Source organism: Mastacembelus armatus, chromosome 17 (assembly GCF_900324485.2).
Source record: "Mastacembelus armatus chromosome 17, fMasArm1.2, whole genome shotgun sequence".
Classification (NCBI taxonomy): Eukaryota; Metazoa; Chordata; class Actinopteri; order Synbranchiformes; family Mastacembelidae; genus Mastacembelus; species Mastacembelus armatus.
Window position 1 is genome coordinate 1,634,088 of NC_046649.1, and position 15,431 is coordinate 1,649,518.

The 15,431-nt window shown below is 42.8% G+C and overlaps 1 protein-coding gene across 7 annotated transcripts in view; it reads right to left on the reverse strand.

Moving 5' to 3' along the window:
- The window catches only part of LOC113133794 (junctophilin-1-like), a 66,552-nt gene that overhangs the window by 5,355 nt on the left and 45,766 nt on the right, over positions 1 to 15,431 (reverse strand). Inside the window, exons 5-7 of one of the 7 annotated variants that reach the window (XR_003296016.2) lie at positions 14,921 to 15,351; positions 11,689 to 11,785; positions 11,492 to 11,543 (exon numbers count right to left, since the gene is read on the reverse strand). The exons of 2 other annotated variants lie outside the window; for them this stretch is intronic. Coding sequence is in view for 4 of the 5 variants with exons in the window: in XM_026312691.2 (XP_026168476.1) it covers positions 11,705 to 11,785; positions 14,921 to 15,351 (512 nt within the window). In the remaining variant the exon portion in view is untranslated. Of the gene's footprint in view, positions 1 to 5,141; positions 5,401 to 8,706; positions 9,074 to 11,491; positions 11,544 to 11,688; positions 11,786 to 14,920; positions 15,352 to 15,431 lie in introns of those variants that run through there. 4 more of the 7 variants (XM_026312692.2, XM_026312693.2, XM_026312691.2 and 1 more) reach the window with 4 other exon arrangements.

Consider the following 15,431-nt stretch of genomic DNA (forward strand, 5'->3'; position numbering starts at 1 on the left):
ACTACAGCAAACCTGTCAAATTTTAGATTTCTCTGCATGCCAAAGTGATGTGAGTGGGGCTAAAGTCAGAGCAATATTTAACATTTAAAATGCTTAGAGGGTGGTATCTTTTTCTGTCTTTTCCTATACTAAAAATACAAGAGTAAAAATGTAAGGAATGGATTTAACAAATATAGGAGTGTGTTAATCTGCTCAAAAAGGATCTGAAAGCACTGGCTAAATCACTTATTATTTACAGCACTACCAAAACATTATAGCAATGGCTGCAAGCTACTGTACCAACCCTTGTCAACATTACCTGAGAGTAACACATCAGTCAGCGGTGACCTAAAAACCGTTTCTCTTGTTACATTAAAAGCAAAACATAGTGTTTGAAAAGTATTGATAATAATAATAATGATAATAATACATCAAACTTGTATAGCGCTTTCCAGGACACTCAAAGACGCTTAACAATGAAATCAGATACGTATAAAAGGAATATTAAAGGCTATGGGAATGCCAGTTTGAACAGTTCAGTTTTAAGCTGTGATTTGAAAGTCAGGAAGTCGGAATTTCTGATGTGTTATGGAAAAGAATTACAGAGGGTTGGGGCAGCGGTGGCAAATGCAATGAGGGTCAGGAGGTTGGAGTCAGAATTGAAAAATCCTTCTCACATACAAATCCCTTCATGATCAAGCTCCTTCATACCTTAAAGACCTCATAGTACCATATTATCCCAATAGACCACTTCGCTCTCAGAGTGCAGGTCTACTTGTGGTTCCCAGAGTTTCCAAAAGCAGAATGGGAGGCAGAGCCTTTAGCTATCAAGCTCCTCTCCTGTGGAACCAGCTCCCAGCCTGGGTTCAGGACGCAGACACTTTGTACTTTTAAGGCTAGACTTAAAACCTTACTCTTTGACAAAGCGTATAGTTAGGGCTGGCTTCAGGCAACCCTGAACCATCCCTTAGTTATGCTGCTATAGGCCTAGACTGCCCGAGGACCATCGGTGCACTGAGCTCCCCTACCCTAACCCCCCCCCCCCCCCCCCCCCCCCCCGCCCCACACACACACACACACACCTTCCTTTCCCTTCCTCCCCTCTCTTCCTCTCCTCCCACCTCACATGTATATTCCACCATTGAATGTCACTAACCTTGTGCTCTCACCCTCTCTCTCTCTGTTCTCTCTCTCTGTACCTTCTGCAGGTGTCCCTGGTCCTGGAGCTGTATATTGCTGATGTGCACTTACTGGCCCCACCAACCTGCAGTGTCTAATTTGTTGTTTATTGTTGCTGTTCTTTTCTCTCTCCTCTATCCACTCACCCCAACCGGTCGAGGCAGATGGCCGCCCAAACTGAGCCCGGTTCTGCTGGAGGTTTTTTCTTCCGTTAAAGGGAGTTTTTCCTCTTCACTGTCGCCAAGTGCTTGCTCATAAGGGAATTGTTGGGTTTTTAGTTTTAGTTTTTGTAAAGTGCCTTGAGATGATTTGTATTGTGATTTGGAACTATACAAATAAAATTGAATTGAACTGAATTGAATTAGAAGAATGAGGGGGTATGGCTGGACAGGCTGGAGCATTTGCAGCATTGTCAAACCTGTTGATGGACTTGAGTTGATTGTGGCTCTGTCCACATCACCCACTGGTGCCTGGTTGTTCTTTATAGAATTAGAGAGTCTTATGGTCGTGGGCACAAAAGACTTCCTGAATCTCTTGGGCTTAGCTTTAGGAGGAATTAGTCTGACTGAATGAACTTCCCATTCGCCACAGTTCCTCAAAAAGTGGGTGGGCGGGATTATCCAGTATGGAATTGATTTTGTCCACCATCCTCCACTCTGCCACAGCCTCCAAACTGTCCAGTTCCAGTCCAACAACAGATTTTTTCCTTCCTGATCAACTTATTTAGTCTGCTGGCCTCACTAGCCTTGATGCCACCTCCCCAGCACACAACTGCAAAGAACACTGCACTCGCCACTACAGACTGATAGAATATCTTCAGTAGCTTGTAGCACACACCAAAAGAAGAGTCCTTTCTTGAAGAGTGCATCTATATTGTTTGACCAGTCCAGTTTGTTGTTAATGTAGACTCCAAGATATTTGTAGGAGTTCACAATCTCTACTTCCTCTCCAAGGATGGAGACAATGACTGGGGTCTTCCTGCTCCTCCTAAAGTCCACCACCAGTTCTCTGGTTTTCTTGATATTGAGCTTTAGGCAATTGTTGTTACACCAATCAACAAAGCTTTTTATCAAGTGTCTGTACTCCTTATTGTTATCATTATTGATGCATCCAACGACTGAGGGGTCATCAGAGAACTTCTGGAGGTGGCATTTTTCCTGAGTGGTAGCGGAAGTCTGAGGTGTAGAGTGTAAACAGGAATGATGCCAGTACACGTCCTTGGAGTGCACCAGTGCTGCTCATCACCACATCAGATACGCAGCCATCTAAGTGTTACACTTGACCGCCCAGTGAGGTAGTCTGTGAGCCACTCCACCATGTCTGCGGGAACTTCCATATCCTGTGTCTTTGCACTGAGCAGAGGGTGCTGAATAGTGAAAGCACTTGAAAAGTCAAAGAACATGATTCTTAGTGTTGCCCTGCCTCTCCAGATGTGAGTATGCTCTGTGCATGAAGAAGATGATGGCATCCTCCACTCTGACGTGTTCCTTTTATGCAAACTACAGGAGGTCCAGAAAGTCAGACACTTGAGACCTCAGTTACTGCATGACCAGTCTCTCAAACACTTTCATGACATGTAATGTTAGCGCTACTGCTCTGAAGTCACTAAAACACAGCCTCCTTTTGATAACGGGACAATACAGGAAGTTTTCCATAACTTAGGAAACTTTTTGAGCCTCAGACAGAGGTTGAAGAAGTGCTGAAAAACCTCTGCAAGCTGTCCAGCACACACCTTAAAATAGTCTGGGGCTGTGCAGACTGTTTCCGGGTAAGTGAATCACTTCCTATTGAAAGCGTGTCATGTTGTGTGTTGTATAGTTCGTCTACAGATTAGCAACAGACAAGCCTTAGTCTAACACACCTAAAAACTAACTAAATTTTCTAAACAATTCATTAACTGCTACATTCCGGTACTAGTCAAGTACCTTTCTATTTTGACCGGTATTTATTGTTATTCCCAGACTTAGCACTCGTTAGCCTACCAGTCATCTTAGCTAGCTAGTAACATGGCTTCTCCCTCTCTCTCTCTCTCCTGCTCGGTGGGCCACATGTTTAGTTATTACTCTGCCTCCTTTAGTGATAATGATACCTGTAATAAGTGTAAGGTTCTGGTAGCTTTGGAGGCGAGGATCAATGATTTGGAAGCGCAGCTCCGCACCTTTGAACAAAAGCCAGCTAGCCTAGCCCCATTAGCAGGCGTGGAGCCACCGAGTTCAGGCTCAGGGTCTGTTTGCGGTCCAAGGGCAGCTCCAGAGCAGCCTGGAAATTAGCCTGGGTGACGGTCCAACGGAAATATACTCCTAAGCAGAAGCCCATGGCTCATCACCTTCCTGTTCACGTTTCTAATAGATTTTCTCCGCTGAGCCACACACCCTCTGAGAATCCGACTCTGATAACTGGAGATTCCATAGTCAGAAACGTGAAGCTACAGACACCAGCAACCATAGTCAAATGTATTCCTGGGGCCAGAGCGGGCAACATCGAGTCAAATTTGAAGCTGCTGGCTAAGGCTAATCATAAATATGGAAAAATTGTTATTCACATCGGCAGCAATGACACCCAATTACAGCAATCAGAGGTCACTAAAATTAATGTTGAGTCGGTGTGTAACTTTGCCAAATTAATGTCGGACTCCGTAGTTTTCTCTGGACCCCTACCCAATCTGACCAGCGATGACGTATAGCCGCATGTCGTCGTTCCATCGCTGACTGTCTAGCTGGTCCAGGAAACGATGTGGGCTTCACAGAAAATTGGGCCACTTTATGGGGAAAACCCAGTCTGGTAGCGAGAGACGGCATCCATCCCACTTTGAATGGTGCGGCTCTCATCTCTAGAGGTCTGGCCGAGTTTATTAGCCAACCTAAAGCCTGACAATCCAGAGTGGGGACTGGGACGCAAAGACTCAGCCTAAAACGCCTCTCTGCAGTTTCCTTAGAGCTGTCGCCCCTCTCAAACGACATAAAGATTGTGTCTGCCCCTCGAACATATAAATCAAATAAATCAGATGTTAATGGAAGAGGAGTTATTCATAAAAACCTAATAAAAATTATTAAGACCATTCCTCTTATTGAACAGAAAAACAGAACAGTCAGATGTGGATTATTAAATATCAGGTCTCTTTCATCTAAATCTCTGTTAGTAAATGATTTGATAACTGATCACCAAATTGACTTACTCTGTCTTACTGAAACCTGGCTACAGCAGGATGAATATGTCAGTCTGAATGAATCAACCCCCCTCAGTCGTAAAAATTGTCATGTTCCTCGAAGCACAGGTCGAGGTGGAGGAGTAGCTGCAACCTTCCACACAAACTTATTAAACTTTCATCCTCAGAACAGTTATAACTCATTTGAGAGCCTCACTCTTGGTCTCTCACATCCAAACTGGAAAACACAAAAAACAGTTCTACTTGTCATTGTGTACCGTCCACCTGTCCCTTACTCAGAGTTTTTAACTGAATTTCCAGACTTCCTGTCTAATTTAGTGCTTAGTTCAGATAAAGTCATTATAGTGGGAGATTTTAACATTCATGTAGATGTTGAAAATAATAGTCTCAGCACTGCATTTAATTCTATATTACACTCAATTGTTTTCACTCAAAATGTTAACAAGCCCACCCACTGCTTCAATCACAGCCTTGATCTTGTTCTGACGTATGGCATCGAAATTGAACATTTAGTAGTTTCTCCCCAAAATCCTATTTTGTCAGATCATTCTTTAATAACTTTTGAATTTAAGATGCTGGATTATGCAGCATTTCGAAGAAAATTCCACTATGGCAGATGTTTATCTGACAATGCTGTTAATAAATTTAAGAAAATGATTCCATCTTTATTTCCATCTATGCCATGTGTATTCTTACCTTAAAGCAGGCATCACGAAGGCTGGAAAGGAAGTGGTGTTCCAAAAATTAGAGGAATTTTTTCCAGCCTGGAAAAACAGTCTATTAACATATAAAAAAGCTCTCCTTATTTTCTGTGGCAAAGGTTCTGTGGCAAAGGCTGGGCCTGTGTATTGTGTTGTTGAGGAGTCAGATGGTGAGGGCAGGGGAGGAGGTATTGGAGGTGAGGTATACTTCAATGTTGTATGGCTGCTGATAGAGGAGATGGCGATAGTGACATTGGCATCGGTGGGCAAAGGGGAGGCAGCATTGGCAGAGATGTTGGGTGGAGGGATTTGTGTGAAGAGACCCCAAGGCATCAGCTGAGGTGCTGGAGGGAGGAGGGATGGTGTGTGAGGACACTGGGTCAGAATAAGAAGGAGAGGTGGTGTCAAATCTATGGAAGAATAGTAGGTTAAGGTCATTAGCAAACTTTGAGTCTCCTTCCACAGTAGTGTGTGACTTCTTATAGCCAGTCATTATTTTCATGCCATTCCACACCTCTTTGATATTATTCTGTCTCAACTTATGCTCTACTCTGTCTCTATAGAGCTGCTTTGCCTCCCTCAGCTTCCTCTTGAGTTCCTTCTGCACAGCTTGGAGTTCCTCCTTGTCTCTTGCCATGAACGCCCTCTTCTTCTTGTTGAGGAGATCTTTAATGTCCTTATTTATCCATGGCTTATTATTGGGGAAACAACAAACTTTTTTGGATGGAACAACATTGTCCTCACAGAAGTGGATGTAATCTGTGATGCAATGAAAAATGCCTACAATGTCCTCACCATGAGCATCCATGAAAAGGTCCCAGTTTGTAACCCTGAAGCACTCCTCAATGGCTTCCTCAGCATCCTTTGATCAAACCTTCACATACCTCTTGGTAGCAGACTGCTGTCTTACTATGGACTTGTATGTTGGTACTAGCTATAGATATAGATAGTTGTGGTCTGATCCACCAAGCAGAGGGAGGGCTGAAGGGCTGTATGCCTCATTCACATTGGCATAAAGGAGATCAAGAATCTTATTTTAATGTGTTGCACAATCCACATACTGTTTGAAGTTGGTCAGAGTTCCTGAAATAGAGACATCGTTAAAATCCCCATTAATTACTATAAGGGCACTGGGGTGTTTGTTTTTGGAGACCAGGAACAACTGTGTGGATGATATCACATACACGCTGTGCTGCAACTGATGGAGGAATGCAAACAGTTATAACAATGGCGTGTGAAAACTCACGGGGTAGGTAGTATGGTCTCCGTCCAACCACCAACAGCTCAATGTCTGGAGTGCAGATGATATTTCAGTTTTTCTTTTTTAATAAATTTGCAAAAATTCCTACATTTCTGGTTTTTTCTGTCAAGATGGGGTGCTGAGTGTATATTAATGAGAAATAAAATGAACTTTTTTGATTTTGGCAAATGGCTGCAATGATACAAAGAGTGAAAAATTTAAAGGGGTCCGAATACTTTCCGTACCCACTGTACCTGGCTTCACAGCTGTACGAGCGGACAGATACCCGAAATGTGACTGTGAAAGAGAGGGTCTGATGTCCGGACATTGAACTGGTCTCAGTTGGTTTCTATCCATACTATGTGCCAAGGGAGTTTACATACATAGTCGCCATTGTTGTTTACATTCCACCGAAGGTGGCGCCTGCAACGGCGTGTGACGTCATACATGATGCTGTTGCTAGGATACAGACCCAGCACCCTGATGCATTTATTGCAATTACAGGGGATTTCAGTCATGTTTCTCTGTCTTCTGACTTTGTACAGTATTTGGACACGTGGAGAAAGTACATTAGATCTGTTCTATGCTAACATCAAAGAAGCCTACAGGGCTGTACCTCTTCCACCACTGGGTAGATCTGATCACAACATGGTCTGTCTTCAGCCCACATATAGACCATGTGTGCAGAAGCTTCCTGTTACCACCAGGTCTTACAGGAAATTGTCACTAGAGGCAAGGGATTCACTGAGAGAATGTTTTGAGTGCACAACCTGGGATGCACTGATGGAGGAGCAGGAACTGGACAGTGACTTGGACAGGAGAGTCAACATCATCACTAACTACATTAATTTCTGTAGAGACACTGTACTCCCAATTAGTACAGTACGGGTGCTATCCTAACAATAAACCATGGATCACCAATGACATTAAAGACCTCCTGAACCAGAAAAATTGGGCTTTCCAGGACAGGGATAAGGAGAAGCTGAAGAGTATACAACAGGAGCTCAAAAAGACACTGAGGCAAGCTAAGGTGGAGTACAAGAAAGAGTTGGAAAAACAGCTGGAGAACGATAATACCAGTGGGGTGTGAAGAGGGGTAAGGACCATCACTGGCTACAAACTGAACAAATCTCAGTCTTTAGATGGTGATGTGGAGAGAGCCAATACCTTCAACCAGTATCACATCAGGTTTGACAATGTGGCTACTTCAACCTACATCTCAAGAGCTCCTCCCTCCACCACCACCCCAGCGGTTGCTCCCTCCACCTCTGACCTCGTTTTGACGCATCTTTTCATGATAAGGCCGAAACAAACTGAAATTACTCCGTCAATTCTGATCGTACAGATAAAATAAATATATCATTCAAATCTGTAAAGGGTCTACTTTTAGTTGTATACCATCATGATAAAAACAAAACGTTGGGCTTTTTTAAAATAAAGAAAGCCGACAGGGTGCGCTCTCGGCCTTTTCTGTCTCTGCCATTTCTCTTCACAGACGCGTAAATAAAACAACCAGAATCTCAGCGAATACTTGCCTCATAAAAAGAAGAATTATATGGCTAGAAAGCTTGAAATGTTTTCTTTTAAATGAAACAATTCAAGTCGAAAACAAATCATCACTTTTTATTTTATCTGTATGAACGTAAGGAGAAGTTCGTGTCTGTGTCCTTGTACTCTGTTCACTGTTCACATGTAAATAATCTCAGGTGAACCAGGTAAATATGTGCACACCCCCGAGAAATGACATAAAACGTCAAACTTCATCATAGAATTTACTCGCGTTTGGATGATGGTGCGTCACGGACGTGAAGAAGCGCTTCTTATATTCCACACAGAGACAAATAGTTTAGTTTGTCCTCAGAGTAAAAACAAATGAGGATCGTTTGGCTCCTCATTGTTTTGTATTGTGCTGCACTAATCTCCTCCCATCTACATTGACTGAAAGGCTCATTATGAGCGTCTTTGTCTGGTCGTTCAGTGCGTCTTTTGTGTTCTCAGGTAAATCACATGACTATTCATCCTCAAACACACCCTCTCGCATATGGCCTTTCTGGACAAAAAGTGTCTTAGAAAATTTAAATCAGTGTATTGTTTACTGTGAATGTGTGAACAAGATGACCTTCACAGCACTCTGAAGTAAACACTTCAGCCTACAACATGCAGGTCTCCAAAGTCTTGTGAACCAATGTTCTGTTTGTGTTTTATGGTCTTATTTCAGTGAGTAAAAAATTGTAGTTTTTCACTAACCACGCATAAACACTTTTTTCTCAAAAACACAATAATGTATAAACTTGCTGCTCACATATTATTGTAGCCAATTTTGTGCTGATTACAGTGTTATCAGACTTTAGACATTAATATGTTTAAAAAACACTGAAAAAAGCACAAATGTCAGGACATGTCAAAATTTGTCCAGGCCCCCAAAACCCCGTCAGACCCCAGAGGGTTAAAATCTGAACAGCTGCTTATGTCTCTAACAACGGAAGAGGTTGGAGCTGAGCTCAGGAGACTTCGGCCAGGGAAGGCAGCTGGACCAGATGGAGTATGTCCAAGGCTTCTGAATTACTGTGCAGGACAACTAGCTGTTCCTCTTCAGAGGCTCTTTAATATGAGTCTTTGGCTAGAAAAAGTCCCAGTGCTGTGGAAGACTTCTTGTCTAATACCGGTGCCCAAAACAGGATGGCCGGTGGAGCTAAATGAGTATAGACTGGTGGCTTTGACATCCCATCCCCTGAAGACCTTGGAGTGGCTCCTTGTATGTCGCATGAAGCTGCAGGTTGAGGAGGATCTTGATGCCTTTCAGTTTGCCTGTCAGAAACACATGAGAGTGGAAGATGCGATGCTTTACATGCTGCACCGGGCATATACCTATCTGGATGTGCCTGTTCATATGTGAGGCTTATGTTCTTTGACTTCTGCAGTGCTTTCAATACTATACAGCCTCCCATACTGAGAGACAAGCTTCTATGTATGGGGGTGGCCCCCTCCTTGACGTCATGGGTTATGGACTATTTGACATCCAGACCTTGGTATGTCAGGCTGGGGAGATGTGTTTCTGGGAAACTGGTATGCAGCACTGGGGCTCCACAGGGGACTGTTCTTGCTCCTTTTCTGTTCACGGTCTATACATTGGACTTTAGGTATAACTGAGAGTCTTGCCACCTTTCAGAAGTATTCTGATGATACGGCTGTTGTGGCATGTGTGCGTGGTGGACGGGAGGGGGAGTACAGGGACCCAGTGGAGGCCTTCACTGACTGGAGCAAAAAGAACTATCTTCTCCTGAACACCACCAAGACTAAGGAACTGGTGGTGGATTTTAGGAGATCAAAAGCACCATGCCAGTCAGTCTGCATTGATGGACAGGAGATAGAGACTGTACAGACCTTCAAGTACCTGGGGGTGGTGCTGGACAAAAAAATGGAGTGGTCTGCCAATGCGGATGCAGTGTACAGAAAAGGGCAGAGCTGCCTCTTCTTCTTGAGACGGCTCAGTTCCGATAACATCTGCAGTGACATGCTGTGCATGTTCTACCACACTGTCATGGCAAGTACACTGTTCTATGCTGCTGTCTGTTGGGGGAGTGGAATTACGAACAGAGACTGTTGGCACCTGGACAAACTGTTGGAAAAGGCCAGTTCTGTGCTAGGCAGGGGGCTGGACCCTGTCAGAACTGTGGTGGAGCAGCAGATGTGGAAGAAGCTGCTTTCTATATTGAACAATAATAAACACCCCATCTACGATATACTGACTAAACAGAGTAGCAGCTTCAGTGGGAGGCTTATCTCTCTGTGCTGCAGAACTGAGAGGTTGAGGAGATCCTTTATCCCCACAGCCATTAGACTTTTTAATAGTAATTATTGTGTTATTTATGCTATTTATGTTATATGTTATTGACTGAGTGCCTTTATCTGTTAATTATATTTTATAGTGAAGTTTCTTTGTTAAAGTAAATATAAGAGCTGCAGGACAATCTGAATTTCCCTATGGGGGATCAATAAAGTATCTATCTATCTATCTATCTATCTATCTATCTATCTATCTATCTATCCATCCATCCACCCCCCTTCCATCCATCCATCCATCTATCTTTGTCTTGTCACTTGCCTCAGCATCTGTCCGCACATACGAGAGTGAAGTCATACAGATCCACACAGGAGTATTTAATCTTTTGATTCAACCAGATCTCAGTAAAACACATCAGACTACACGCACGATATACTCTCTAAGTCTCTAAGTCTTAACCAGTGCATCCAGCACTGTAGCACTATATTGTTCACTATAGAGCTGACATTCCCCATGATGATGGATGGTAGGGAACATTGGTATCTCCATCTCCAGCCTTTAATTTAGCACCAGCTTGGCATTAACAGAGAGACCTCTTCAGCTCAGCTGGAATAGGGTGATAAATGGATTTGCTCCATTGTAGTAAAAGGAGGTCATGTCTTGTATAGATTCGTCTCCCCACAGTAATATCCATAACTTATTAAGGAAAATAGAACAGTAGTTGTCAAAAAATATATCACAAAAGACTGAAAATTTCAAGAGCTACAAAACTTTACTGCCATCCGCTATATATGTATCTGCTAGCTATATCTAGGTGGCTAGTAGCTACATAGTAGTAGTACTTCAGCTCAGAGTCCAGTGTGAGAGTTGCTGCAACATAAGGTCTCATAAATCTGCTAACACAAAATATGTGGCAGTCTCAAAACCCTGTTAATTCTCAGGGTTTGTACTTGATCCTGCTTGTCATGTGACTGCTGTTGTGTACTTGCTCTAGGGGCCTGCCAAAACCATTGTAACATTATCAAGTTGGTTAAAAGCTAACTTCATACAGCCCAATTCTGTGGGCTAAAAAACAGGATAAAGACAGATTTATTTGCAGTTTGTTTAAAAAAATAAAAAGATTGTCACTGAAGAAAACAGAGGACACTGTAATTCTTTAATTCTTTTTCAGTGCCAATGTTTTTCTTTTCAGCACCCATGTTTTATTTTTCAGTTACAATTTTGTTTTCAGTGCCAAGTGTAAGTATTTTTCGGTGCCGAATTTGGCTCCCTACAGAGGAGAGTCACATATTCACCTTAAGATGAATGGCCTAGCCTGTGTCTCTGTGTGGTCTCAACATGGTATAAATTAATACCAACTCTGGGAATATTTACAAAGCTCCTGGCATGCATGCATTTAGCATAGTTGTATTTCCATAGTAGGTAGAAGTCTAGAACCAGACCTGTAGCCTCCATTTATGAGACAATAGTAGTCCGAGTACCATGGCAATGGCTCTGAATGAATGAACATTAGAACACATTTCAAATACAATTGATTTTGATGTGTTTTAAATAATCCATACAGCACTGTAATTTAAAAAATGCAGCCAGAACAGTTTCAGCAGATGTCTTTTAGAACTAAGTTCATATAAATTCTTACCTGAGTTGAGATTTGGTCAGGTGAGGAAATGCACAAAAATGATTGCTAGACCTACATTCAACAGCATCACTAGAACCACCAGAATAGAGTTAGGGCCCTGTCGAAAAACAAGAAAAATCTTATAGTCATATTATGTATTCTGAATGAAGTCATATTACAATACTTACATGAAGAGTAAAGTTGCTAAAAAAAAGTGTATAGGCACTTCTCAAGCTTCTATAAAACAATCAGAAAAGGCAGGTAGAGGTGACTAGGAAACAACAGCTAATAAATATGAGGTATTGAAAACTGAAAGCTTAGGAAATCTGCCACCATACATCTGTTCTTTTGTGAAATAAGTTATATTAGTGGACTTTCTGGTTTTTAGAACATATACAATTGTTCGCAGATGTTCGCTGGGCAAATTACATATGTTATTCATTTTTTTAAATGGAAAGAAGCAAATATGGCTTCTGCAGTAAAAGGACATTAAAATGAGACTTCCTTTAAATATTATTGCACTGTTACTTTTTATATCTCAAACTTTACATACTTAAAACAGTAATTGTGGCATGTGCAAAAATGTGGACACCCTTCTAGTTGTAAAAAAACCCAGAGCCTCAAGAAAGCCTTCAGATCACACTAGACATCTGCTAGGCAAAAGGACCAAGTTAAACCTCTGTGTGAGAGCACGGAAGCTGCAGAAAGGTGTAGATGACACAGGAGTGATGATGCTCTGTGCAGGACTGAAGCCCAAACAGGGTCTACAGTCTTTAGGAGGAAACGCTACCTGTGACCTCATCACACGATACCTGCAAAGCAACATCTGGATAAACCTGAGTACTGAAAACAAATGAAGTTCAGAAAAACAAATTGAAGATTTTTGAAATGATCCTCACAAATTCCCTGATGTGGACATCACTGAAAATCTGTGGGAAAAATTGAACATGCTCTGTAGAAGAGAGCTTGAAATATCTCCCAACTTGAAGTAATCTACAGGAGGAAGGGCTGTCAGGAACAGAAAGACTCTTAGCTACTACAAAAATGTTTGAGAGTGGGCTCTGGCAGATATCACTCTCACAAACATTACTAAGTACTGACATAGACAAGTGTCCAAACCTTTAGACATGCTCCAATTACTTAAATAAACTTTCAATTTTTTCCAATTTTTTTCAGTTTATGTTATTAAAAAAGTCTGATGTTTGCTATACATGTAATCCACTTGCATTTTATCATATACAACTAGGCAGCAACAAAGTTAAGCAACACCTCTGGTGTAGTGGTGTAACATTAACATTTGCTTGTTCACCTACACACTGTGCTCACTGTTGGTCAGCCTGTGTGTCACAGTTATCACACTGGAACAGAGCTCTATTTCTAACTGTTTTAATAAAATGATACACGACAATTTTAACTTAGCCAAACAAGCTCTGATTTGTCTGCATCTTCTGAGATGTATACAGTGATGTCATTATGTGGCTCCATGGTGGCTCTCTAGGCTGTGATAAACCAAACTGGTTTGTAGAAGGTTTGCAAGTTTATCCAGCTTTGAACTGGCTCTAGCACCAGCTACAAAACAGAGTATCATAGCCTCTCCTTCACATTTAAAGAAGAAGCTAGCATTAACATTACCAGGATTGCAAGTTTATGAACTCATTTGCTGTTAATTAGGCCCGAGCAAGGACCGAGGTCCCAGCGCAGGGACTATTATAATCGCTCAATGGGCAAGGGATGAAGAAGCGTTTACAGCCTTATTTGACCCCCTGAACGTGTGTGAAAACTCACCAAAATTTGCACCCCCCTCACAATCGCGTGAAAATTTGATATTTTATGGGTTTCATAAACGACCTCAAAAGAATGGCTCTGCGGCGCCCCCGACAGAGGTCGAGATACATTGGGCCTATGGGAGGTCATGTGACACTTTTTTCATCGTACAGTCGCAAAACCTGGCACACATCTTCTTCATGTCAGGCCAGGCAAAAAAGCTTATTGTGTCCCGGTCGTGTGACCGACAGGAAGTCCACCAGCTGGGGGTTTATCTCGAGGTCATTGAGTTCGTTGATTTTGCTCACCTCGTATTCTTTCGAACTCCTCCTTGGGCTTTTGACCGATCGAGCTCATTTTTGGCCAGCGTCACCTAGACCCATGGGGCTGCAAAAGTTATCCAAATTCTTTGAATAAGTATTACGGTTTTCCTTTGGCGGGCGCGGCAATTTGGCCTAGGCTTTTGGCTCGCCGCCGTTTCTTCAACTTGTAATAACTCTCACACGCATTGTCGGATTGGAATCGGACCAATTGATAAATTGTAGTCCCTGCCGCCCTGGACCCATCTGATTAAACTAAATCCAAATAGGCCATATAGCGCCCCCTGTATAACGATTTGAAAATTGCCATTCAAACCAAAGCATTTACTTTGTCAAAATTGTACCAGATTTGGCACACACATCCTTTAGGGCGTCCTGATCATAAAAGCCGATCGGACCCATGCCCTAATTTGCATGTGGTTGCCTTGGCGATGACCGGATCTTGCCATTCGTTTCCTATGGGAATTTTGCAAAATGTCCAGCTTTTGTCAGAACGGTACCAGATTTGGCACAGACCTCCGTGGGGGTCCAGTGAAGGACGTGGTCTACTTGGGGGGGTGTGGGGGGGGCGGATAGCGCCCCCTATGTACTTGCACTTACTTTGTCAGAACTGTATTAAATTTGGCACAGACCTCCGTGGCGGTCCACTGAATGACATGGTCTATTTGGGGGGGGTGTGGGGGGGTGCGGATGGCGCCCCCTATGTACTTGCATGTACTTTGCCGGAACTGTACCGAATTTGGCACAGACCTCTGTGGGGGTCCGCTGAATGACGTGGTCTACTTGGGGAGGTGCGGTCTCCTCGGGGGAGGGGTTTTGGGGGGTCCGCCGGTTTTTGGGGGACGGTCGATTTGGAGGGCGGGGGCGCTTGGGTAGGCGTTTCGTTCGGGGAGGCCGTTCGCTGGGGGAGGCAGTTCGTTCGTGGACGCGGTTCGCTCGCGGCGAGGGCTGATCATCGCCGCTTGCGGCTATATTTTTTATTCTTTTTAAAATCTATATTTTACTGTTTTTTTTATTGTAATTCTTGTCTATATATTTTTGACTTGTCTTTTACTTCTGTAAAGCACTTTAAATTACTCTGTGTATGAATTGTGCTATACAAATAAACTTGCCTTGCCTTGCAAGTTAGAGTTAAACTTAAACATGTATGAAGCGTTAATCTAACTCACCGACTCCTCCTCTACCATTTCAGGAGCTATTTCCACACTAGCTTTCTTCGTTTCTGCAAGGCTCTTTGGTTTGATTGTTTCTTGTCTTTTTGGCTTTGGGGGCTCCAATGCTTTGGTGCTCTCTTTCTGTGGAACTGGTGAAGGGTTAGGGGTTGATGGTGATTTTAGTGCTGGTGTCCATATTTGTTTGGCTTGTGGTGGCATCCGTGCAAGGCTTGATGGGTGAAGATCATCGTCTACACCAACTGGCTCATCAGGTGGTAGAATTTTGACATCTGCCTTGACATAGTAACCATGGTACTGGGAGTGAATCTGCCCATTGCTGGGGTAACGGGTGATTGATGTGGTAGCAGCAGGTTTGCCTGCTGTAGGAGTCTCCTGTTGCCTCATGTCCTGTTTGAGAGAAAGTTTTGATGCTACCTTTGTTATACCTGCCAAGTGGATGAAAGCAAAAGAGAACACAGTTAGCCAATGTATGTATATTGAATGTTAATAATATAATGCTATATTT